This window comes from Terrapene carolina, unplaced genomic scaffold (genome assembly GCF_002925995.2).
Source record: "Terrapene carolina triunguis isolate 2854851 unplaced genomic scaffold, T_m_triunguis-2.0 Scaffold68, whole genome shotgun sequence".
In the NCBI taxonomy this organism is placed as follows: domain Eukaryota; kingdom Metazoa; phylum Chordata; order Testudines; family Emydidae; genus Terrapene; species Terrapene triunguis.
The window spans coordinates 22731730-22758125 of record NW_020664419.1 but is presented as its reverse complement, the minus strand read 5'-3'; the positions used below and the strand labels follow the sequence as shown (position 1 = coordinate 22758125).

At 43.0% G+C, this 26396-nt stretch overlaps 2 protein-coding genes across 4 annotated transcripts in view; one reads left to right on the top strand and one right to left on the bottom strand.

Annotated features, from left to right (window-relative positions):
- The window catches only part of COG5 (component of oligomeric golgi complex 5), a 330757-nt gene extending 327453 nt beyond the window's left edge, over positions 1–3304 (top strand). The window contains exon 22 of the mRNA XM_026648688.2: positions 2600–3304. Coding sequence (XP_026504473.1) covers positions 2600–2714 — 115 coding nt within the window. The 3' untranslated portion in view covers positions 2715–3304. The remainder of the gene's footprint in view (positions 1–2599) is intronic.
- Positions 3305–3590: 286 nt separating this feature from the next.
- The window catches only part of HBP1 (HMG-box transcription factor 1), a 35170-nt gene continuing 12364 nt past the window's right edge, over positions 3591–26396 (bottom strand). For all 3 annotated transcript variants that reach the window (XM_024219871.1, XM_024219873.3, XM_024219872.2), the window contains exons 5-11: positions 25696–25807; positions 25494–25606; positions 18431–18587; positions 16731–16875; positions 12006–12332; positions 6054–6195; positions 3591–4699 (exon numbers count right to left, since the gene is read on the bottom strand). In XM_024219871.1, coding sequence (XP_024075639.1) covers positions 4682–4699; positions 6054–6195; positions 12006–12332; positions 16731–16875; positions 18431–18587; positions 25494–25606; positions 25696–25807 — 1014 coding nt within the window. In that variant the 3' untranslated portion in view covers positions 3591–4681. The remainder of the gene's footprint in view (positions 4700–6053; positions 6196–12005; positions 12333–16730; positions 16876–18430; positions 18588–25493; positions 25607–25695; positions 25808–26396) is intronic.

Below are 26396 nucleotides of genomic sequence, written 5' to 3'. Positions count from 1 at the left end.
GCACATCTGACACGTAAATAACTTGTGACGCCAGTTACAAGAGTTTTACATTGTTTTGGTTTTGAGTGCTGTAACAGAAAAAGCCTACATTTGTAAGTTGCACTTTCATGATAAAGAGATTGCACTACAGTACTTGTATGAGGTGAATTGAAAAATACTATTTCCTTTATCATTTTTACAGTGCAAATATTTGTAATAAAAAATAATATAAAGTGAGCACTGTACACTTTGTATCTGTGTTGTAATTGAAATTGATATATTTAATAAATTTAAATTGGTATTCTATTAACAGTGCCATTAATCGCGATTAATTTTGTTGAGTTAATTGCGTGAGTTATCTGCGATTAATCGACAGTCCAGGTCAGTACTTATAGTTTGTGAAGCCTTCTACCTCCTCAGAATCACGATCAACTACACTAAAAGTGGGCTGTGAAACCATTATAGCCCATTTTACTCCTCAGCAGGATTTCCCTCTTGTTCAATGGGATTCCTCTCCCTTTGAGCCTTTAGGCAAGTTCCCTCTCAATTGGATCACCCTAAAGGATGCTATGAGTGTAGTGACTTCAGCTATGACGGTTGATGAACGAAGTTTCCCCATCCTCCTTAGCTTCTCTCCCTCCTCCCTGACAAATAGTTGTTCCATCTTCTAGCCCAGGGATCAGCAACCTTTGGCACGCAGCCAATCAGGGAAATCCGCTGGTGGGCCGGGACGGTTTGTTTACCTGCAGTGTCCTCAGGTTCGGCCGATCGCAGCTCCCACTGGCCGCGGTTCGCCGCTCCAGGTCAATGGGGGCTGTGGGAAGCAGCGGCCAGCACATCCTTTGGCCCATGCTGCTTCCCGCAGCCTGGAGTGGCGATCGGCCAAATCTGCGGACACTGCAGGTAAACAACCGTCCCAGCCCACCAGCTGATTTCCCCAACGGGCCGCGTGCCAAAGGTTGCCGATCCCTGGCCTAGACTTTATTACAAGTGAACAAGGAATTCCATATCAGTGTCTCTATTTTTCTCTCTACCTCTTGCCCTGTCCCAGCTGTGTTTCAGAATCGAAAGCTGCATTCCGTGGGTATTAAATGCATTCTAAAAAATTTATGTTATTCTAATTGTTTGTTTTGAGGGATGCTATAAAGAAAATAGAGCTGCTAAGTCTGTCCTCAACAGATGGATAAAGGAGGTTGTTGCCTAGTTTAAAAAACAGGGCAGCCTTCCTCATCCCCTGAGGCAGTTGTATTTCTTGGGCAGTGAGGGCAAAGCCATTTGCTTCTGAAATAAGGCAGCCATGCACTCATTCATAAAGCTTGACCTGCTGAGGGCTCAACCTGCCTTTGGGCAGAATTTTGCTAATAGCACTATCAGGTAAAGTGTTCATGCTGTAACCAACTGGCCTTGAGTTGATTCTTACTAAATCAGAGAAAAAAAATGTATAACAAGGGGAAATTATTTACTAGTAACTGTTTGTCATCTCCTCTTCCCAATCCACCCTCTGAGGAAGGGGACTGCTGCTCATTTTTCTAAGCTTTTCTACCTTTTTGCTATGGTAAAGTCTAACGGAAAGGGAGGATCAGACTGGAGCTTAGAGGTAAATTCTCACTCTCAACTTTATTGCTACTGGATAGTTGGCACTATTGTTCCATCTGTCTCTCTTGTGGGATGGAAAAAGAGGAGTCTGACAGTAAATTGAATTACTGGTAAATACTTAACTAAGTAGTGTTCATAATTTTCTTGTCTGACAGTAAAAATCAAAATCTATTTTATTTTAAAAACTAGGGCATACCATTTAATATTAATAAACCACCTTTGATAAATCAAGCCCACAGGACCCAGTTCTGTCTTCAGATATGCTCTAGTTCAACCCCATTATTGGGTGAAAGCTATGGCTTGTGTTACACAGGTCAGACTACATAATCATAATGGTCTCTTCTGGCCTTAATTTACATACTTATCCTGGCAACATGCATGACAGTTGCATAAGAAAAATCCAGTAGAAATGCACACATACATGTGAAAATGTGTTATCATCAGTAAAAGTATTTCCCAAAAGGTGGAGCAGAGAGGAGCCACCTACAGCCCTCTCGATTTTTTTTCCAGAGTCTTTCATTAAAAAGAAAAAGTTAGCTGTTCTGGTTGAGAAGAACACATTCACTTCATGCCTGCCTGAGTTTACAGAGAGCCTGAAGCAATCACTGGGAGGCAGAAACGGACACTAATTATTTCACTGCTGAAAGGAGACGAAGTAGATCTTCATAAAACAGGTGTGGGAGGATGGGATTGTGAAGATACATAAATGAAAATGTCTAACATCACACAGGATTGGAGGATTGGTTGTGACTAATTTTATTTTCCTGATTTTTGAGAGGGGAGGGGCTGAGCTTCCAACAGTTTGGGAAAACACTGGTTTAGTGAGAGAGCGGAGATGGCTGTTCAGTGTTTATGCAGTCAAGAACCTTTTTTAGTATTCCTGGTTCTAGCTTGCAAATCTATTTGTGCAGCTAGATATTGGGACCCAAAGTAATTGTTTTCTAATAGACTTAACTAATTAATTAATCTAACTTCTTTACAATGAAAATGATCCTCTTTTTTTTTTTTTTTTTTTTTAACTCAGAGGCGCACTGGAAGCTTATGTTCAGTCGGTAAGAACAAGAGAAGGAAAGGAGTTTGCACCAGTCTATCCCATAATGGTTCAACTGCTGAAGAAAGCAATGTCTACGCTTCAGTAACAGCATCCAACCCCAATGCTACTCAAATTCTACATTGTTAATTGGGCACTGACAGATGAATGCTTATAGGGTTAATATAAATAATTATTTTCGAATATGCCATCCTTTTCAAAAGTGCTATTAGAAAAAGCCCTGTCTAATAAAGGTTCTAACATCTTCTTTTTGTACTCTGTATTCCTCAACTTTGTCTAAACAGTAGGAAATGTTTTATTGTAATAGAATAATATAATTTCACACAAAATTATTCTCAAACAATATTTGCCTAATATTTTCTAATATCCTTTCTGAATTTAGAAGGTAAAAAACAAAACTTAGGACTTTCTCAAATGTTCTATATTCTTCAGTAAATGAATTCTAATAAATAATACCTGCACATTTAGCTATTTTCCTGTAAATATGGCACAAAAAAGAGCGTGATTAAATATTAGTGTTATGCAGAAAGGTAGCTTTTTTTTATAATGTTAGAATGAAAGGGTCTAAACTTCAGTAGAGTTAGATCAGTTTGTCTAACATTCCATGTAAAAAGCATTATTTATCACAAAAAAAAATTTAATTTACAAAATAAAGTAGAGTTGATTCTTTGCAGCATCGTTAGCGCTTTGAAGTAATTTTGATTTTCTATCTTTTTGCTACAAGTGTAATAAAGAGCATCTACTATCTTTTGATCTTGAATTCAATATTTAAAATTCAATAAGCAGCTTCCTAATTAAAAAGCAACAAACATACAAGATGTGTGCAGTAAAAATATTCTACATCTTTGGTTCTTTATGAAACTACACAAGCCTTTATACAGATTTGCAATAGTTAAAATGTGTATTTCTGCAGGCCTGACTTAAATACTAGTCTTCTTTAGTTTATAAAAAAAACACCACCAAGAAGTTTTACAAATTTATTTGAAATAATATACAAGAATATAGTGTGCAAAAATCTTAGGGGCAACATCCTGTAGACATGTGTCATGAACAATTAATTTGCAGCTGTGATTCTTAAAAAAGAACCACACTGCTTGTTTAGTAACGAACAGCCATGATTGTAAAAGTTTACAGCAAAAGCAGCTGTAATTTTAATGTATCTGGCCTAATTTTAGACAGTTGGAGGAAAAAAGTAAAGTGCAAGTGTTGCACCTACGTAAGTGCAAAGTTTGCCCCCACCATAAAGATATCTTATGGCAAAATAAAATATAATCATAGACTATGTGGCAGAGGAGACAAAACACAAAGTTAAAAGTACAATGGTGACAATCATCATTTGCAATATTTTCTTGAGATAATGCAATGCTATTAATTCATTTCATCCTGGCCCAGGCCATTATTTCCATTGGAAATAATAGCTCACAGTATTGTCAGCTGGTGCAAAAACATCACACCGTGGATATAATTTTTATATGTGGCACCCCACTAGGCAACTCTCTTGCTACGGTACACTACACTGTCCACTTACCACACAATCTGGTAGCTTGTTGGCATGGGGCAGACTGGGAGTTCTCTAATGCTTTCTGCCATTTCAGGAAATCCCAGCTCCCAGAATCATAATTAATTACATGGCTTGTGCAATACATATTAATCAGCAATAGAAATCAATGTATAAACAGCTGTTACATATTTTAAAATTCCCCTTTTTGTACATTTTTAAAAAATAAAACATTTATACACAGCGCCTCTTCTTTTTCCTAATTTACTTAGCACCACAGGATATCCATTTTCAAGCCTATATTACCTGATAGACATATATGAAGTTTGGAAGAAAAATAAGGCAATTTGGTTTAAAATGTTGATAGTTTTAGCTTACTTAATGCTCTATTGTAAAAAGCAAATCCTCACTCATGTTAAATCATTTTCTGACTTGATAATGCCAGTATTTTGTGGTCTCACAAATTCACAACAAATGGTAAGACCTTGATCTTCATAAATCTCTCCATCATGTGTCAGCCGTTTTGTAAATATAGTTAAGAACAGTAAAATTCTGATTTAATGTTGTTGTGAGCCCTGTAAAAACAGTAACAAAAGAGAAACCACGTTAGCAATTACAAATCAAAGAGAAATACAGATGCAGAAGTAATATGAGATGTGAAAAGGATTTATTTTTTTACAGAACGTACAGAAATATTTGCATTTGCTGATCAAGGTGCATGCAAAAAATAACATGCTGACATGTGGGTAGTTGCAAAATGAGCTAACAATTAACTCTGTCCCTAGACTAACAAGTGAAGCCAAATAGTTATTTGGAGAGTTTCTTGAATCAGCTTGTTTGCGCTCCAAACCTCAAGCAAGGTGTAACAATTGCACAAATCACTAGCTACAGCTGCTTTGTCATGGGGGTAGTTCATCCTAGGTATTTCTATGATGTCCATCACCATTGTAGCTACACACGCAAAAAGCATTAGCAGGAAAAATCTCAACACATAGGGGTGTGTTCAAGTTCTCCCCCTTGCTGAGGCCAACCCAAGACTGACTGAAATGTTGCTCTCAGTTCCATGCACACAATCCATTTATTTCAATTCAAATGCACAGGTGTGGCTGAGTTTAATTTGGTCCTCATGACTAGCATACGTACACTAAGCTCTCTTACCAGCCCAAGGCTAGAATGGCACAGGCAATCTCACATTGTGATTCCCAAGACCACCTTACTGGGAAAAATACAGTTACTAAATAGAAGTCTTTAGTTAAACCATAATGGATTACTGCAAGCTTTAATAGAATTACATGAAATTTTGTTGCCTTATTACACAATTTCTAATTTTAATTCTACCATTGTAGCTGCTAGAATGATAAATTGCACAGAAAGATACAAGCAGCCAGCCTGGTAATACCATCAGGGATTTGGTGGTGCTTTGTGCAGCCCAGGGACTGAAGGCTCTATGTACAATAGTAAGTGGAGAAGCAACCATGCTCTTGCAGCATTTCTGTCTAAGCCCTAAAGCAACATCTGCATATGCTCCTGAGAAAGCTGTCTCATTCACACTCTTAAAGTCGAAGTCCTTACAGACTCCATAGTCTTTGAAAAAAACTTCTCACTTTTCAGACCAGTGGAATTCATGTGGGTTTTTTTAAGGAGTAACATGAGGGTGAGTGGCTTCCACCCAATACATAGTCACAATGGCATCAGCTTTGAAACAGGACAATTGCCCTCTGTCATCCAGTCAGAACAGACTGTGACAGCAATTGCAACAGCAGGTTAAAGGCTATAGCGTAACAAAAGGAAAGTGTGGGCTAGTGCAACAAAGGAGAGCAGGAGGTCTACTATACTATATTACTATATACTGCAGAAAAAGAAAAACATGGGACTGTGTGAACTTATTTGTAAACTATGTAATGTAGTCGAGTGTTTGACAAAACATACTGAATTTGTTCGTTTCCGTTTCCAACAGTCAGGATTTAAACGTTTTTGTTCTTCAGCCAAAGCCTTGGCTTCTAGCGTGTACATCCGTCTTTCTTCATTTTTCATTTTCTTCCACCTGTCACCAAGTATCACACTTATGGCTCTGCAAAATAAATGTTTACAGAACGGTCAAGGCAGGAATTTCTTATAAATCCCACAACATTTCTTGTCTCTTGTAAAAGGCTGTCATCAGAAAGAAAATGTTAGACATGAAAGCACACAAGAACAACTTCCTCTTTGCAGTGTGTGAGCATATTTCTGACTGTCCTATGCCTCTCTGAATAGTCACAGGGAAGACCCCAGCTATTGTTCAACAGAGTAAGGCTAGAAGGGCATATTTTGACATTTAAAAGTAAGTTTGAACATCACATACTGTAATCTAACAAAGTGGGAAAGTTGAGAGTCTGGTTGGTCACCCGTTATGTACAACCACACAATATTTACAAAATTGTTCTCTTTCACCTCATTTTATGGGATGATGATATGGCAGGGCCTGGTGAAAAGATGCTGCCTCATAATTAGGCTAGTGATTTTGCTATGACTGGAACCGAACAAAAGATTTTGTTTAATGAAAACACACTAGAATGGGCTTCCCTGTGGTTGACAGGTTGACCTATTGGGTAGATGCATTCAGAGTTCCCCCACTATTAGTCCGTGTGGGGAGGGGAAGCTCAGACTGTTACGCTCTTGAACAAGTTCTAGGCTGGACAGCAGTAAGGGACCATGTTATGAGTCGCCCCTTGATTATTTCCTAAAGCTTAACGTGAAAAAAAACTTCTCTACCTTACACCTAATAGGCCCTATGCCCATTGGACAACATCTCCCCTCATTGTGCCATATTGCTTAACTGTTTCCAAAATGATGGTGATTAGATGTTCAGACAAAATACAATTCACAGCCCCCCATTTTAATAAATCCTCTTTAAATTACAGAGAATGTTTTATTAGTGATTCATGAAAACATGGGATGAGTGATATCCCCCCTTGAATTATCAATGATACACACATTATCAGTAAAAAAGCTCACAGTAAACTGCAGTTTACAGGCTCCCTAATAAAATCAGGCAAAGCACAGCAACATCAAACACGTCTGGGTAGTTTCCCATATGTCTGTTCCGAGGTAGTTCATTCTGCTCCACACCAACAAGGAGACAAACTAATTCTGAAAGGTTCTACCACAGCCAGAATCCTATGGGTTACGCAGCACCCAAGGAGCAAAATGGAAGCTCAATTTAATCTCTACTAATCACTAAGCCTGTATTGCGAGATGCTTTGAAGACTCCTGAGACCAAAGGCTCATACATTAATCTGTCTCTGGTAAATCCACACAGGTAGGTCAATTTGTGTCTTTCAATGATAGGGTTCATATTTCTGAGTTAAGTAATCAGGGTTAGTTCTACAGGTACATGCACTAGTTTAGTTAGAATGTTCCATAAATATCTCTGTTTCAAGATATGGTCCAATTGCACCAAAAGCTGCCCCTCTCAGACAGCCACCATTTAGTACTGGTACAAGTGCTATGGAGTGAGGACGCTGTGACTCAGCTAAATGAAGAATTTGTTAAAGGGTGTCACCTCAAGCTACAGGGCTTCCAACTATAGATACTGACGATCTATATATTCCCCAATGTATGGGAAGCATGCTACAGCAGCTCACTTTAATTAGGGCAAATGGAGATCGCTGAACCAGTTATTATATACACCTCAGCCAGACAGACTTCAAGGAACTAAACTGCAGTTTAAAAAAAAAAAGTTATTTCTTGTTTCAAATACTGCCCTCTCCTCCTGCTGAAGCTGGAAAATTGATTTACAAATAGTGACCTTGTCATTAAATACAGGTCTAGCTATTAGCCAATGAGAAAGGGGGTCAGACCTTCCATTTACAGTGCAAAGGCATGAAAATGTGCATGGGTGAGCAGCCTGACACTACCCATGCTGTTTCTGGTCATTTTATTAAACTGGATGAAATTGCTGCTTACACATATTTAACAACTCAGGCATGACTACTGAATATTAATATTCAACAACATTATATGATTATTACTTGCTTATAGCTTTGGTCTAGGTATACTTGGTCCAGCCTTAGCATCGGAGGGGACAGTCTAGCTGACCTCTGGGGGGACCTGCCACCGCTATATTTTTGATTCTAGTACTTTACCACGTTTCTCTAAACCAAAGGTTACTGGTATAATGACTATTGTTTTGTCTCTGGTAGTTATAGGGCAAGGAGTTATAAACTTGTTAAACCTTCCTAAATAGTTTTTTTAAATGTGTACGGGGCAGCCCGGTAAAACACTCTCATGCCCAAGACACTTGATACCTCCAAGAGACAAAGCTGCGCACGCAGGTATTGAATCTATATGGTTTTTGAGCTTCAGCAATCTGGTGGAAAAGTAAGAGCTTCATGTGAAAGAGGAAATGGAGCAGGCTGCTCACCAACCAGTACTACTGAGATAGATGAAAAATCTGGCTAGTGAAGTTCCATGACCTTTTAAGCCTCTTCTAAATTTCTTCTACGGACAGCAGTAACTCAGGCAAAAACCTGTCCAATTACATCCCTCACTAGACTGCCCCTCCCCCCCAACCTGTGTTCCCTCACTCATGGCTTTAGGGTGCCTCAAAAAGCATCTGCTGTCCTTTTGAAGTGCTAGTAAGGCATCTGATTATGTAACCAAACAGCTATGGTTACTTATGATGAATTAAGAAGAGGACGGAATTATTACAGGTCTAAATTTGGGATCTAGCCCTTGTAAAGTCTGAACTAAACAAGCCATTAAATATGCTTCTGCTACACATTTAAAGTTATCTGAGCCTATGTATCTGTTTCCATCAATTATACTAAAGACGAGTGGCTGTATTTCAGATATGTTCCACTTTCAAAACTTACATGTCACTCAAAAATTATTTAAATTTTTTTGCATACAGGATAAAATCCACTTATGGATAATGGCAATGAACCCATGGTGATTGTCAAGCTTACTGAGGTCTGAACCACTTAAAGCATCATCTTAAATCCGGTTTGGATCAGGAGCATTCTGCTCAAGCCTTAGAATGAAATGGATGTTGCCCTATATACTGGGGTTTTCACAGATCACTATTTTATTAGACTGGGGCTAGAGGCACAAAGGGACTTAGGTGTCTAAGTGCCCCTTTAGGTGCCTACATTCCAGGATCAGGCCCCATAGGTATTCACAAACCCCCCTGCTCAACTTCTGCCAAACCTTGTATGCACTAATCATACTTGGCACATAAGTTTTTGCAGTAAAAGTTGGCTGTTTCTGCCTCTGAGCACGTGCCTCGCTTTAGGCAGCCAGACACCTACACCCAGTGTGATCCATGAACCAGTGACTGATACATGTTCCTTGGCCTAATGCAACTGTGGGGCAGGAGGCAGAGGAGCTCCCTCATAACTTTTAGCCCAGTGGTTAGGGCATTGACCTGGGAAACCGTGGTTCAAATCCCCACCTCCTGAGGGAGAAGGGATTTGAACACGTATCTGCCACTTGTCAGGTGAGTGACCTAACCCCTGGACTATGGGATATTTGGATGCTGGCTTCCCTCGATTTCTCCTGTTGAAGGTGTTCCATTGTTAGATTAACTAAAGTGTCATTGTGCCAGAGAGCGCACACAAACACATAAGAATGACTCTCTAGCCTGTTGGTTAGAGCAACCACCCAAGATGTGGAAGACCCAGCTTTTAGTCCTTCTGATCCTATAACTCTAATTACCCTGAGCCCTGGCCTACAAGTTATGAGAGAACTCCTCCCTGCTTCCCCTGGGACAGCTTGCAAAAAGAGCATAGGTGCCTATCTCCAATAAAGGCTTTGCAACTGAGAATCCCAAGCAGAGGGAGGCATCTCACGCCAGCTTGGCGTCAGGCAGAAACACTCCTATTGGCTACATTGGGCAGGGAGCCAACTAGTGCACTGGCTTTTGTGAATCCTATTTAAGGCAGCTAGCTTCCTCCATAGGAAGCCTCAGCACCTAACTCAAGCTTTGTGAATCTCACTGATTTTCTAAGTGCCTAAAAATTAGGTGTTGAGACACTGAGCATCCCAGTGCCTAAGCTCCTTGATGAATCTAACCTTTGATGGGTTGGATACATTGTGTTCCCCTTCCCCACCCCCAAAAACATAACCCAGTTGGGAATGCCAGTTCACATATGCTATTTAATATGTGTAAGCAAAACAAACAAACAAAAATGGCATAACTGTTATTGCAATGGAAGGTCAGAACCTGAGTTTACAAATTAATGATTTGATTATGCTGTAATTAAACATACACCATACACTGTAAAATTTTCTTAGTGATTTGATCAGTTGTATACATTTGAATAAATATGATTGCTTCTGCATATCCAAATTTGTGAATACTCCACTAGTCTGCCTAAAAGGCTGTTTTGCTGGTCACAAGTTTGTAGAATCAATAAACCCAAAGCTAGTGATTGATGCTGCACTATGTTTTTTTAAAAGACAAAAGCATATCCGTGTTCCCATGCACTGCATTTCCCACTGAGGCCCTAAGTGTTTCATTCCAGAATGTCAGTTACTTGTTAATCTTCAGTTATTTTTCTCAGCCTAAATCTACAAATGGAAATGTTAAAACTTCCTTGGAATTCACCCAACTGCAGTTCCAGCTTGCTCCATTTGAAATCAGTATTTTAAATGAAATTATATTATGTTTTTCTAATTGGCTGTTTTGATTTCTCAGTGATAGTTTTAGTGAATCTGAAGACAGACACATTTGCAAAGATGCATCATTGAAGTGACTCCATACCCATTATGGAACTCTATGATATGGCAGAGCAGAGGGATTATTTGTGCTGCAGGGTTTAATTTCTTAACTCTGGGTCAAAGCATTTCCACCATCATCTTGTATATAAGCTGGCAGCCAATTAATCCTCTCAATTTACATTTCTGTAGTTCTGTTACCTTTAGTTTTTGCTAGGTTTAGTACTGTAATGTATAAGAAATGATTCTATTCTCATATAAAGGCAAAAGATTTCTTTTCAGAACTTGTATATAAAAACACAAGCATTTTATAAATAATATTCACAAACATACCTATGTACATATATAGATATAAAAACTTACATATTATTTATATCTGATATGTACGAACATTTATATATAATCAATATCTTTGTCTAAACATTTATTATATATAAACTGTTTGTATGTATGTGTGTGTATATATACATATATAAATAAATAAAATTTACACACATATCAAAACATAGACCCATTTAACCCTTCTTGCCAGGGATAGCTACCTATTACTCACCACTGGTGACTAGGTAACTGGATTTTTCAAGCTTTGTAGTGCAAACAAAAGAATGGCATAGGAACAGTTAAAACATTATTGCTTGAATTACAACAACACTTAGAAACCCTAATCAAGGATCAGGGCCACACTGTTCTAGATGATGTATAGACAGAGGCAAAAAGACAAACACTCCTTGCCCCAAAGAGCTTACAATCTTATGTCAAGACACAATCAGAGACTGGGAGGCAAGATATAAAAATCCCCTTTCCCTACTGTAACACAGAAAGGACAACATAGTCTTTCCCCCCCCGAACGAATCTTACCAAAATGTACGACGTCTGTGTGCACTGCACACACACAAACATTGCTGAAATACTTCTGAGGGCAGGATAAAGTCTACATAAAGTACAATAAGAGTAAGTAGATATTAAACCAGTTTCTGCCCTGACACTAGTTGTCAAGTTCACTGAGGTCTGAAGCCTCCTCTTAAGTTTGGCCTTATGTGAGCAGCATTCAGTTTGTTTCTTGGAACAATACATACACATTTTATTTCACTTGCGAAACTTAATTTGCTATAAGTTTAAAAATGGGACTTGCAAACTTTGCTAGATCAATTATATGGTCAAAACTAAGAAGTTGAGTACCGTTACCTGTTATCTTTCCCTGGATACATCTGAGTATATTCAACTCTGTACTTTTTGGCAAAAAGCATGAAGGCATTCATTGGTCTTTTGCATTTGTTAGGAGAAGTGGCACTCATAGTACTTGCAGTCCCTGAGCTGTGGCTTTTGCCAGCTTTACTACACAAAGAACTGGAGGAAAGCTGTGATGATCCATCAGCCACACAGTTTTTACTGCATTCTGATCTCTCAAAGTCTTGACTGCCCGATCCTCCACAAGATAAAGAAGCGCGACGCTGACGAGCCATGCTGCTTAATACATAAACTGCAGAAGAATCCATTGGTGTAAAATCATAACTAGAATGAAAAGATACATCACTTGATTAGAAAGTAAATCAATTAGAATGAAATTTACAGGTCCTACTTTTAAAACCTATGTTGATTCCTGAACAATCCCTAATTAATTGTTCCACTGTTCATTTTTACAGTTCTTGTGCTTCACCCAAAACGTACATACATCCAACTGCGATGTACTTAGTCTGGAATTGGTACAGAGATTAGTCAACAACTTTGGTAGATGCACAATGTGGTGGTGGGAGGCAACTGTCCAAGATCTGCTGTTGTTTACTACTGACTCTCCCCTTGTATGCCAGTTGTAGTTCTGGTCTCATTTCACCTCCTTTTGGAACAATTTTCTTTTATTTCTGCTTTGGACGTTAGTCCACCTTCTGCTTTTGTCTCTGTTAGCGCTCAAGGCACTCAAGGCCTGGTATGTGATGGTTGCTGGCAGTGACAACTCATTTGAGGACCTTGAGTGGATAGCACATGGGAGAGTACAACCACTACTTCACCCGCAAAGTGACTCAGAGCCCAAAGACCAGAGAGGAAAAGTGGAGTCCAGAGGGCATCTGAGCTCCACCAGTGGGAGCCAATCCTGCAGAAACCAACAGGGCACCAAAGCTCACCACATGGTAATAAGGGCCAGGTCTGCTCTGGCAACGTATGTACGGCCTGGCAGCTTTCTCCCTGACTTTAGTGGCTCCTTCTGCCAGAGGCTGTCAGCAGCCTCAGGCAAAGCTCACTGCATCAGTTCACCTTTTCAAGGTTTTCCTTACAACCATGACATCTAGAAACAATTGTTTTTAAATGACCGCTTAGATTCCTACATCACTAATGTACATGCCTTACTCAAACCCCAGTGAGGAAGAATTACGCTAAGGAGGCCAGTGGAACCCAGCAGAGATAGCTAAACGTATTTTGAACATCTATTCTACACAATTTACTGTGAGTGGCATCTGATTCTGGTTTCTCAAGTTGCAAGTGGGAAGAGTTTGGTTTGTGGACAAAATCTGGGAGAGTACTTTTTTTTCCTTCAATTCGAGCCCTCACGAAGCCCCATCAGTATTTATGTGAAGTTTTAGTATAGCATTTAAGATATATACAGACTTTTGTATACTATATATTATGGAAGAGTCAGGAGTGACTTCATCGTTAAGGTTGTGTTGAAAATTGCACTTAAAGAAGGACTAAAGTCTATATAAACGTGTTACTCATTTACATTTTTATTATACACAATATGCTTCAGTGTATTTAATATTATGAAAAACAGAGCATCTCCATAAACCTTCCAGAAAAAGCCTGTAGTTCATTTATAATTTTTTATATTAACAGCAAATATAAAAACACACTACTCACAGAGACTAACATTATAAACAATGTCTTCACAAACAACTGCTTTAGGCACACTTTTGTACTTATAGAGCAACTTTCATTGAAAAATTAACAGATACAATACATGATTTAATTCACAGATGATAATCTTCCACCCTCTAGTGGCAGAAGTGTGAGAATTCCACCATTAGAGATGAGGTGGGTGAGGTAATACCTTTTATTGGACCAAAATCTGTTACTGAGAGAGTGGAGCTTACACAGAGCTCTTCTTCAGGTCTGGGAAAGGTACTCAGGCCTTGGCTACACTTGCAGCTGTACAGCGCTGTGAGGTAAACCTGTCTTCGTACAGCTGAGTAGGGAAAGTGCTGCAGTCTGTCCACACTGACAGCTGCCAGCGCAGTGGCATGGCCACACTTGCAACATTTGCAGCTGTGTTGGGAGCGGTGCATTATGGGCAGCTATCCCAGTATTCATGTGGCTGCAACGTGCTTTTCAAAACGGGGGTGGGGTGGGGTGGGGTGTGACAGGGAGTGTGGGGGGAGAGAGTGTACTTTTTGGAGCGTGCCAGCACTCTATTTTGCAAGTTCCGAACTCCCGGCCCCCTGCTGATTCATTCACTCACTGAAAGCAAACAGCAAACTGTTCGCTTTTTCTCTGTCGTACGAGCTTTGAAACCGGCACTTCTGCATGCCTGCAGATGGTCACAACAATGGAGAGGATTGGCCACTTGACAAGGTGATCAGTACAGCGCTGCAGGTTGATTCCTGGTACACACTCACAGGGGAGAGTCGTAGCCACTCCACTGTATCTCTTATGTTTCTCGGGGAGGTGGAGTACCTGCAGCCGTGTACCCAGGGAGATACAGCGCTGTACGTGCCTTGCCAGTGTAGCCGGTCAGTGAGTTACAGCGCTGTAACTCACAAGTGTAGCCAAGGCCTTAGAGTGTCACTGCTAAATACAAGGTGGAAAAAATTGTTTAGCATAAGTAGTTAACACATTTCAAGGGACCATTCAAGGTGAAGTGGCCCGTTAACACCCCTCAGTCACAGGGAAGAAAGAAAGGGGTGGAAGGGAAGCAGCTGGGGAAGGTTGTTAGTGGGTTACAGGTTGCTGTAATAAGCCATAAATCCAGTGTCTCTGTTCAGTCCATGATTTTTAGTGTCTAGTGAAGTTATGGATTTAAGCTCCCAGGCTTGTCTTTTGAAAGTGTTGGGCGGGTTTCCTTTGAAGATGAGGAATGAGAAGCCAGGTATAAAGTGATCATTTTGTGAAAAGTGTTCACCCACAGGTGATGAGGTGTTTTTGTCTTTTATCCTTTTCCTGTGTGAGTTAATTCAAGAGTGTAGTGACTGTCTGCTTTCACCCACGTAGTTACTATTGGGGTATTTAGGGTGTTAACTACTTATGCTAAACAATCTGTTCCACCTTGTATTTAGCAGTGACACTCTGAGTACCTTTCCCAGACCTGAAGAAGAGCTCTGAGTAAGCTCGACTCTTTCACAAATAGAAGTTGATCCAATAAAAGATATTACCTCAACCACCTTTCTCTCTCTAATATCCTGGGACCAACATGGCTACAACAACACTGCCTAATTCCACCACGTTTCAGGACACTCTTAACTTCTTATGCGACATTCAAGTGCTAAGGCCTTTAGTTGATCATAGCTGGGGAAAATATAAATGACTAAAATACAGTGTTCCTATGCCCTTAAAAAAAAGGAGGTACCATTCAATTATCACTCTAAAATATCAACTTGTACCACAAAACTGACTTAAAAATGTGCATAATCCATAAACTCCAATCATTTTATTTTTAAAATTGAATTGGGCATTTCCATCACCTGCCTGTACTTCCTGGCTGAGATACAGGCTGGAAGTGCTGTTCTGAACAGAAGATCAAAGTAGCATCAGACAGATACCATGTGACTCGCTTGTCTACAGAGGGGATTTCTTCTCTCCCTTTAGTGCTCTGGGATGGGAAATAGTCATTGTCCAAAATCTGCTTGGAAGAGTAAAGAACTGCAAAAGGGGGAGAGGGTAGGGTAAGCTGCTGACAGCCTAGCTTGCCAGCTCAAAGAGGGACACAGAAATGTGGAAAGGAGCTTTCTGTCTCCCAGTGATCCTGCTCCTTCCCCATCTTCCCACTCCCAGGACAGCTGGGGCCTTGAGTGTTTTGTTTTTAACTTTCTCTGCCCTGCTGCCCGCAGCTGTTGCCTCATGATCTCTTCACTGCTTTCCTCCTTTTGCCCAAAGAACTAGACAGGGCCTGATAAGTGTCCAGACAGGGGACAGGCAGTTTTTTATTTTTCCTTCATCCCCAACAACCCTCATGCCCTTTCAGTAGTAGTTTTAGTCCAAAAAAATGGAACAGGAAACTTTGACAGTGCCAATAGAAACTGAAAGATCAAAGTGATCACTGGACCATAATCTGCCGCTGGAAGGGAAGCTGCTGGGGTAATGGGGATAAAGATGGGGTTCAAATCAGCTACGGAATTTAGGAAGAAAGAAGTATGGGAAAATCAGTTTGATCAAAACTATTTTCTCTCTTCCTTCTCTGCAGAATCCTCAAAAATCTGATCAGACAACATTTAAAATGAAGGAACCATTTTCCAGGAGCAATAAAGCCATGTCAAATTGGTTGGTTCTTTGGTTACTGGGGAACTGCTCGGATGGCTAAAGTCAGTGGGTTGTATATGAAGCATATGCCAATAGCCAACTAATGCACCCTGTAATGGCAAATATTAGGTTATCCAGCCCACGCTACTCCCCCACCCAGTGTAGGACTGTTCCATACAGAATATTTTCTAGTGCTTTATCTGGTCTAGTTTGAAATGTCCTAAGCAATGGGGCTGCCACCACTTTCTTTGTGAGACTATTCCATAGACAAACAGATTTCACCATCAGAAAGGTTTTCTGACATTTTGCCTGAAGTCTTACTCTCCTATTTATACCCTCTTGTACCAACATAAATAATTCCTCTCCCTCCTGGGGCACATCTTTCACGTATTAGTAGACTTACATGTCCACAGGGTTAATGCAACTTTTCTTCAGAAAAGGAATGAAGCCATTTTATCCAGAAGTTACCTTTTAAACGTATCAAAAACACCTGAATCATCAAAGTTAATGGCGTCGGGGTGTCCTGGAGGTAGACACATATCTCCAATATGCATTTCACAGCATGGAATGCCATGCTGAACCACAGTCAAGCTTGGATAGAAAGAAGACCAACCTGCAGGGGTAAATAATTAAATTAGACAAATAGCCTAGTGAGCTCTAGCTCTGATGTCTTGGAAGAGATCTATCACTGCCAATCCCACCTGGCAGAGAGCACAAAAGAAAAACTGGGTTTCCCAAAACTGGATTTAAAATACACCTCTACCTCGATATAACGCTGTCCTCGGGAGCCAAAAAATCTTACCGTGTTATAGGTGAAACCGCATTATATTGAACTTGCTTTGATCCACCGGAGTGCACAGCCCCGCCCCTCCGGAGCACTGCTTTACCGCGTTATATCTGAATTCGTGTTATATCGGGTGGCGTCATATCGAGGTAGCGGTGTATTAGTCCAGATAAAGTTTTTATTTACCTTTTTCCCCAAAAGCAAAATCAGAAACTTCTGCTTGTGTAATTACTGATGTGGTATAGTTCATTTTTACCTCATTTACAAGCTTTTTATCCAAGCAAAAAAAGAACAGAAAACCAAACCAAGTAACCATTTTACCAACTTTAAGGGTATGGCTACACTTGCAGATGTAGAGCTCTGTGAGTTAAACCAACCCTTGGAGAGCGCAGTAGGGAAAGCGCTGCCATGTGTTCACACTGTCAGATTCAAGTGCACTGGCATGGCCACATTAGCAGCTCTTGCAATGCCACAGAGAGCAGTGCATTGTGGTAGCTATCCCAGCATGCAAGTGGCTGCAATGTGCTTTTCAAATGGGGGGAGAGTGGAGTGTGACAGGAGTGTGTTGTGTTTGTATGTGGGGAGAGAGTGGGTTTTTGGGGGGCTGAGAGCGTGTCAGCATGCGGTCTTGTAAGTTCAGACGGCAGCAGACCCCCCTTCCCCCGCCTCTCTCTCTCACACTTACAGCAAGCAGCATTCCACACTAATGGTTGCTTTGTCCGGGAGCAGATACACATGCTGGCTGTCAGAAAAGGAGCTTTGAAAGGGCATAGCCGCATTCCTGCAGCCGATTCCAAAACAATGACAAGAGTGGCCACGTGACTTAAGGGGATTATGGGACATTTCCAGAGGCCAATCACAGCGCAGTAATGCAACACCTCGTTCACACTGACGCTGGGGCGTTTCAGCCAAGGCGCAGCAAGCGTTATGCTTCTCGTGGAGGTGGATTACCAGGAGCACTCCAGCTGCAGAGTCCAGGCGCTCTAAGTGCCTTGCCAGTGTGGACGGGTCGTGAGTTAGGGCACCTGGGGCTGATTTAATGTGCTCTAACTTGCAAGTATAGCCAAGCCTTAAGTCTCACATTTAGATATAGGAAGTGTAAGTAGCCTCCCTTATTTGCTCTCTCTCTCTCTTTTTGTCTTTTCTGTGCTCTCTATCATATTTGCTAAACCTTTCAAGAAGAGACAACACATACAACATTTCTACCAACTTTATTGTTCAAATTCCAGTGTTTCTTTCAAGCAGATTTAGAGTACTGTGAATGGGGAATACTGCTGCTTTCAACTACTGTGGGAGATGGTTATGAGATTTACAGATACTGTCTTAGAAGAACTTATTACATAACTCCTGAGAGTTTTGCTGTACACATACAATATTTTCCTACCTTTATTTTTAACATAAAATGGATGATCCAATCTGCACTCTACGGTGAGCAAGCCATCTTCCACTGTACCAGGATCAAATGTCAACTTCAATACTGACTCACCAAATGAAATACTTTCTTCGTGAGATATCAACTTCAAACCATCAGAACCATAGTCCTAGAAACACACATATGCTTCAGATTTTTCAGAAAAATTTAATACTGTGGATACTGCAAACATATCATTTTTCTGGCACACTGAAAAATACCAGCATTCAAAGAGTTAGAAGAACCCCACAAGCTAATAAGAGATTATGCAACATTCAGAACACATCTATAAGTACTCTGTTCAGTTGTTTTATGTTCAGGTGCTCAGACACTATAGTGATGAGCACTGGACAGATTCAATATGCATCTTTTACAAGAAATGGTTACTGTAACTGTGGTACTTCGAGATGTGATGCAGACGTGTTTTCCACTTAGGTGTGTGCACGCACAGCACACCAGAGCCAGAGAATTTTGCCTAGCAGTACCCACTGTCACAACCCAATGGCCCCCTCCCCTTAGGGAGTCCCCTAGGAAGGTAGATCAACACTGTATATTGCTAACGCTGTTGCAAGCATCGCAAAGCATATTGGGGAGGGTTAAAGGTGTGTGAGTGGAGAGTGGAAGATTCCTTTGCAGGAGTACGAGAGGCCAAGGGGGGGAGGAGGAAGAAAGAAGAAAGCAGAGAACGGGTTAACTCAACACTGCAGCTAGCAAGCTCAGTCCGAAGATAAGAAGCTGACTCCAGCCCAAGGCCAGCTGCTACCTGCCAAGACAGAAGGGGGGAAGTCCAACCCCCACCCCGCCCAGCCGTGAGAAAGGAAAGTTGTTGAACAAAATGCGGGGCCAGGAAAAGGAGCGAGATGGTGAAGGCCAGCCAGGAACAAACAGAACTGTCTCACGGCCCTGAAACCGGTGTGTTTTGGGGAAAGTTGAAGAGACCACAGAAAGCCGGTTTGGACTGGCACAAAGAGCACCAGGAGCAGAATGAACCCCTCCTCCCCTGCCCCCCCCAAAGGAGCCCAGGACTTAAAACCCTCCTGAGAGCTGAAGCAACTCGGAGAGCACAGCGGATCCTTGGACAGCCTGGACCCAGGACAGCACTCCCCTCCACCTTCCCGCCCCCCTCTTCTTCTGACATTACACCCAGACTTGGCCAGTTTGGGTTGTGCGTGTGTGAGTATGAAAGTGGGTTAGGGCTTGGGGCATTAATGCTTTCTTTCTTCCCCTGAGTGACGTGGGAGCGTTCCCAGCACTCTTTGCTATTATTTTATTATTTTATCAATAAGGCTTTAAAATTTAGACACTTGGTGTGCCTCGTCATCTCCTCCCCAAAAAAGATCCTGTGGCCCCAGCCTGATCAACTGTGGCCTCAGGCAGATTGGTAACGAAAATCTGTCACACCATGGGGGGGAGGGGGTAGCACTTACACCTCATGCTCATAGCTCCTCCCCTGGCTGTATGAGACGGCGCCACCTCGACCCCCTTCAGTTCCTTTGCACTGAACACCAAGACCGTACTCCAATGCAGAGGGGACAAAGGGTGGGTTGTGGAATACACATCTGCGTTACATCTGGGAGAACCACAGGTACAGTAAGTAACAGTTTCTTCTTCTTTGAGTAGATGCAGCTGTGTATTCCACTTGGGTGAGTCGAAGCAGTACCGATCCCAGGAGGTGGGGTTCGGAGTCTACCTAAACAAGAATTACAGGACTGCCCTACCAAAACTTGCATCTACTCTGGAAGATGTGATAATGGCATCACGGTTCATAAATGTGCATATGGACGACCATGGAGCAGTCCTGCAAATTTCCAATATTGAGATGTCACCAAGGAATGCTACTGACATTGCTTGCGCTCTTGCAGAATGAGCTCACACTCACTAAGGAGACATAGCTGAAGTTATTTCATATGCAGTCTTGATACAGGATGTTACCCATTTAGAGATAATCTGTGAAGGGACCACTTGACCCTTCATATGATCTGGAACAGCTGTCGAACACTGCACTTCCTCCTCACTCAGCCAGAAAGCAGCCACGCCATGAGATGCAGGGAGCTGAGTGGGGGACGTAAGGTGCGACCAGGTTGGGATGGAGAGGAAGGGGTATGGGAGGTTGAATTGACAACATGAGAAGATCAGAGAACCAACACTGCCTTGGCCACGCTGGGGCAATGAGAATTAGCTTGCCCTAGTCCTCTTTCATCTCGAGGATGACCTGTGGGATGACTGGGATTGAGGGGAAAACGTACAGGAGCCGACTGCCAGCTGAGCTGGAAAGCGTTGGACAGAGAGCCTGGACTGAGGCCCCCTGGAGAGCAGAACAGGTGACATTTCCTGTTGTCCCTCATAGCAAACAGGTTGATTGTCAGAATGCCCCACACTGCAAAGATGACGTGGAGGATACTTGTCTTCAGGGACTTCTTGTGACTCAAGTAAAAATTCCTGCTGAGATGGTCTGCAAGATGATTCTGGACACTGGGCAAGTGGTTGGCTATCGGAACAATACTCACCTCAATGCAGAGCTGTCACAACCTGACTTCCTCTTGTGCATACTCCAGGATGCTCTGCCCTTCTTGCCTGTTCATATAATACATCGTGGTATTTTCGGTAAGTATGTGACCTATGAGCCCCTGATACAGTCCAGAAAAGCGTGACATGCATTGCAGATGGGCCGAAGCTCCAGAATGCTGATATATGGTGAGGACTCCTGCTCCAACCACAGACCTTGAACTTTCAGCGACCCCAGATGTGCTCCCCAATCCATCAGGGAGGCATCGGTGAGAACAGACCTGGTTGGTAAGGGCCAGATGAAGGGAATGCCCTGACAAACATTCTCCAGAAGTGCCCACTGCAAGGAGTCCAGGAGTGAAGAATCGGCTAGTCAACTGTCCTGAGACACATCTGAAGGGGGCAAAGATGCAACTTTGCAACCTGGGCCACCTGCATCTACGAAAATGTGTGGCCCAAGAGCCTCAGGCACATCCAACTCTCATGGAAGGCTGAGACTGCAGACTAAGGCAAAAGTGGTGAATCGCCTGAATGAAGTCATACAGCAAAAATACTCTCAAGGTGTTTAGGATGAGACCCAGATGGTCGAGCGAGCGCAGTGTAGTGCTGACATGAGAAAGGTCTTCCTCTCTGGATCTGTCCTTCATTAACCAGTCATTCAGATATGGGAAGATGTGGATTCCTTTCCTCCGGAGGGACAGTCACCATTTAGTAAAAACCTGAGGAGCAGAAGAGAGGCCAAAGGGAAATGATGCTTAGCTGCAACAAATCAAAAGAATTTTCTGTGGCTTGGCAAAATCGTAACCACGAAGGTCCAGAGCAACAAACCAGTCGTTTTGAGACAGCACAGGGAGGATAATCGATGAAGTTCCAAATGGTCACTCTACGTATCGGACATATTTGTTGAGGCTGCAAAGGTTGAGACAGGGTCTTACCTCTCCCTTGGATTTGGGTACCAGAAAGTACTGGGAATAGAAACCCTGACCGTGGCGTTCTGGAGGAAGCTCCTCCACCGTTCCCAAAGCCAGAAGAGAGTGAATCTGCTTGAGGAGCAGTATCTCATGAGAGGGGTCCCCTCTGGGGGGGGGGGGGGGGGAATGGAAAGGCACTGGATGGCACAGCCTGATTTGATGGTGCTTAAGACCTACCTGTCAATGGTGATCGAGTCCCAAGCATTTTGAAAGCAAGCTAGCTTGTCCCCAAATGGAGGGGACGGGGAGAAGGGAGCGACAACTGGAACACTGCTCCAGACTAAAGAGTGAAAGTTGGCACTGGGGGAGAGGGGGGGCAGGGTAAGGCATGTAAACTGGCCAAACCCCAGACCTGAATGCCTTCTTTCTCTGGGACCTACGCTCCTTTCTAGGGAAACAAAAGGCTGCCCAAATGTGTACTACGAATGATACTTTTGCTGCTGCTGCCACCCATCGTAGTGGTGCCTCTGCACTGCCGGGATATACACCCCCAAGGACGGTAGAGTAGTCCTAGAGTCCTTGAGTGAGTGCAGAATATTGGCTGTAAAGGGCAAATCCTCTATGGTCTGTTGCACATCGGGAGCAATGCCCGAATTTTGCAGCCAGGATGTCCTTCTCATGGTCACTGCTGAGGCCATCACTCTGGCCAAAGTATCCGCAATGTCCAGCACGGACTCCAATGAAGTCTTAGCCACCAAGCAGCCTTCGGTAATAAAAACCCAAAATTCTTCCCTTGAGGCTTTGGGCACTTGGTCTGTAAACTTAAGACACAGACATCCAGTTCACAAGTTTTACTCGGACAGCAATATGCATCTGCAAAGAAAAGGAGGTTAAATCTTCCTACCCATCAGGTCCATCCATTTAATGTCCTCATCCTTGAAAGTGGACTTAAATCCGCCCTTCTAGGCTCTATTGTTCACTGTGGTTACAACCAGGGAATTTGGGGCCCTATGCGAGTACAAAACCTGAAATCCCTGCACTGGAACAAAGTAGCATTTCTCCATGCGCTTCATAGAAGGTACTGAAGCCAACATGCTCCAGAGCAGAAGTTCTCAAACTGGGTGGTGGACCCCGCTGGGGAGCACAGAATGTATTGGGGGGAGGGGGAGAAGATTGAGGGGGGAAAAAAAACCTTACTGCACACATTTTACCCACAGCAATGAATAACTAGCGAAGCTAATTCCTCCAGACATATCAGGTCCTCAGATGGCGCTGTGCATTTTGACAGATTTCTGTTAAGTTTGCATAGCATTATACAAAGTCATTGCTATCTGTACATTAACTGATTTGCTATGACACAGTGTGCACATTTAATTGTAAGCACGGACCACAATTGCGGTTTTGCTTTTGCTCTTATTACAATGGATCATTGGCTCATTCGTGCAACAGAAAGAAAAAAAACAAGTGAAAAACAAAGCAAAAACTGGTTCAAGTGAAGCACCGCCGCCACATCTATTGATATACATACTTGTGAGGATGGGGGGGCATAAACTACTACAGACACAAGGGAGGGCAGCACAATCAAATAAGTTTGAGAACCACTGCTCCACAGAACCCTAGCAGGCTCTAGGAGTACATCATTAATAGGGAGGGCAACTCTCCAAGGAGCAGATAGCAGCAGAATATTCAACAACTTATGGGTATTCTCCTGAAGGAATTCTTGCTTCAATATGCGGGGAAGCAGCCACATGCCGCAAAAGGTGCTGGTATGCCTGAAATCCTCTGGTACTGAAGGAGAGGAAGAGCCAGGAACCGTGGAATTGTCCAGGGATGAAGATGAAGCCATTAACTGCCAGAGCTGGATCCTGATCCAGGATAGTCAGACCTGGATGGGACGACTCTGGAGGCTCTGGAAGGGAAGGTTCACTGGTGCCTGGGCCTGTGGCAGATCAACAGTGATCTCGCTTTAGAGTTAGATGAGGAGGTGGACCTCCGCAACCAAGGAGCGTCCCACAGATTCCAGGGAGGCCACTGGTATGAACAGGTGGCCACTAGGTGAACAGGCCACTAGTATGGCCACTGGTGACCAGAAGGTGCCAGGCCAGGGGCCCCATCCTGACCACAAGTCGCATACCAATCCTGGTAACCATAGCACTCCACCCCCAATGCTGGTAAGGTTATGGAAAGAAGGAAGAAACCAACCTGGACACCAAGGAATCCCGGGCTTCCGGAGATAAAGGTGGAGCGAGCCCAGAGGGGGCGAGCAACTGGTCTGACTCATTTATAGCCCAGAATGAAGAGGGAACTGATGCTGATGGTGGAAATGTTACAACCAGCACCAAATATGCCTCCATTGTTTCCTGAGCTAGAAGAGATGGTTGACCACAAAGTTGGCAGAAGTCCCAATGTCACTGATGGTGCCAAAGTGGAGGGCGGTGAGTGCAGCACAATGGCAGGGGAGCTGAAGGAGTTCCCTGATGCTGAGCCTGGCACCAGCCCCACTTCCACTGACTGTAGAAGGGAAACACTGGGGTGCGGTGCCGATGGAGCCAAAGGTTTCAGCTGCCCGCCTAGCCAGGGGGCTATAAACAACGTAAGCCTGGCAAAGGCTTGGAGCAAGGGCAAGCTCAGGACAGAAAAGCAGAGGAGCCACTTGATAGGCCACCGGCGCAGAAACAGTCAGTGCCAGCATTGCCCTTGTCGGTACCGGACTCAACAGATGCCCTGGGGCTGGAACCGTAGTCAATGGTAAGGGGTTCTCTGACCTCCCTGCACGGTACCCGGGAGTGGTTGACGGAATCTGCTCCAATCTGCACATTGGCATTCACACTGTGCTAGTCTGCGCTCCTTCTGGAGGACGCAGATGATCTTGAACGGCCTCGATTGGTCTTATGTGATCTTTTCCTTGGTGCACCTTAGGGGGAACAACTTCCCCGTCTGCTCCAGCTCCAGACAGCACTCTCAGAACCCAAAGGCAACCTCTGATCCAATGTAGGCCTCAGAGCTGAAGCAAGCCACATGGACTGTTCAAGCAGGTGCTGCTTTAGACGAAGATCCCTCACCACCTGAATCCATTGTCGTGAACAATTTGCAAACAAACACTCCTTGACATGGGCTTCGCCTAAGCACAGCAAGCACCGCGTGTGGAGATTGTTGACAGGAATTGCTTCCCCACATGACAGATAATGTTTAAACCCTGGTGAGGGCATCCCCAGGAAAATACTTCAACTAAAGCTAACTAACAAGAAATTTAACTAACACTATACTAAGGATACTAATTAACTATATACAAACTAGAAAAAGTCACTAAGAAATAGAGAAGTTGTGAACCACACAGAGCTCTGACTCCGGCCACAGATGATAAGAAGGAACTGAGGGGGGTCATGGCAGCGCTGACTCATATAGCCAGGGGAGGGTTTATGAGCACCTGTCTTCTATGGGTACTGCTAGGCAAAATTATCCAGCTCCAGTGCACTGGGCACACAGACACCTAAGCAGAATACACAGCTGCATCTACCAAAAAAGAACCCTTCGGATGCAACAAGACGTGGATAATGTTGCACACAATATAAGCACTGTACTACGGTTACTGTAAAGGATTCAGTACATTAAAGGACTACCTTGTAAGTTCCCATTAGGAGATCGTCCTCATTTTCACAGCCTTCAGCTCTAACAAAATGTTCAACGGTCTGCCATTCTTTGTTGCGTCCTTTGTGAAAGCATAAACGTGTGCCTGACATTTGAAAAGAAAAGGTCAGTAAGTTTCTGTCAAAAGAAGCAGCTGTTATTAAAAAAAGGATCCTACAATCAGTGCTATTTTACCTTTTAAAAAACAGTGCCAAACAGTTGAGGGCCAAGAGTGGCACCATCCTAGATCGTCGTCGTCTGAAAGCGATGACATGCAGAAAATACCAGACTCTGATTCACTACTTGCCTATTCAGAAAACAAAAATATATAAATGATTTAACAAATATCTTTAGGGCTAATTCTGAAAATATTTATGCATGTGCTTAACTTTTACACACTGACTTCAAGCTGAGGATTGTAAAATGAGGATTCCTTGGAAATAGGGATACAAAGGCTCAAGGCAAGGGGAGTCAATCTGAACGGGTGCTCAATTTCATGCTTGTCTATTTGAGGAACAGAGCCATCATCTTTCTGGCCAAGGTCTAGACACCATTTTTTTCACAACACTTCAACTCCATTCCTCAGTCAGCTACAGGGAATACTTTTGCAATACCCAATGCATCCCATCATCCCACAATGTGGCTAAATGTGTTGTCAGTCTCCAGGGCGTCATACTCTTTCCACTAAAGCCAATGAGAGTTTTGCCACTGAGTTTAGTGGGAACAGGATCAGACCTAAAGACCAACAGACAGGAGTTAGAGCTAAAAAACACACATGGCAATCTATGTTCTCTGTAGAGCTGCACAGCAACCTCTCAAGGCCGTGCAGGCAGGCGGGGAGAGGCGCCTCTCCCTCGGCCCGGCCCCGCCAGAGCTGCTGGGGAGAGGCGCCCCTC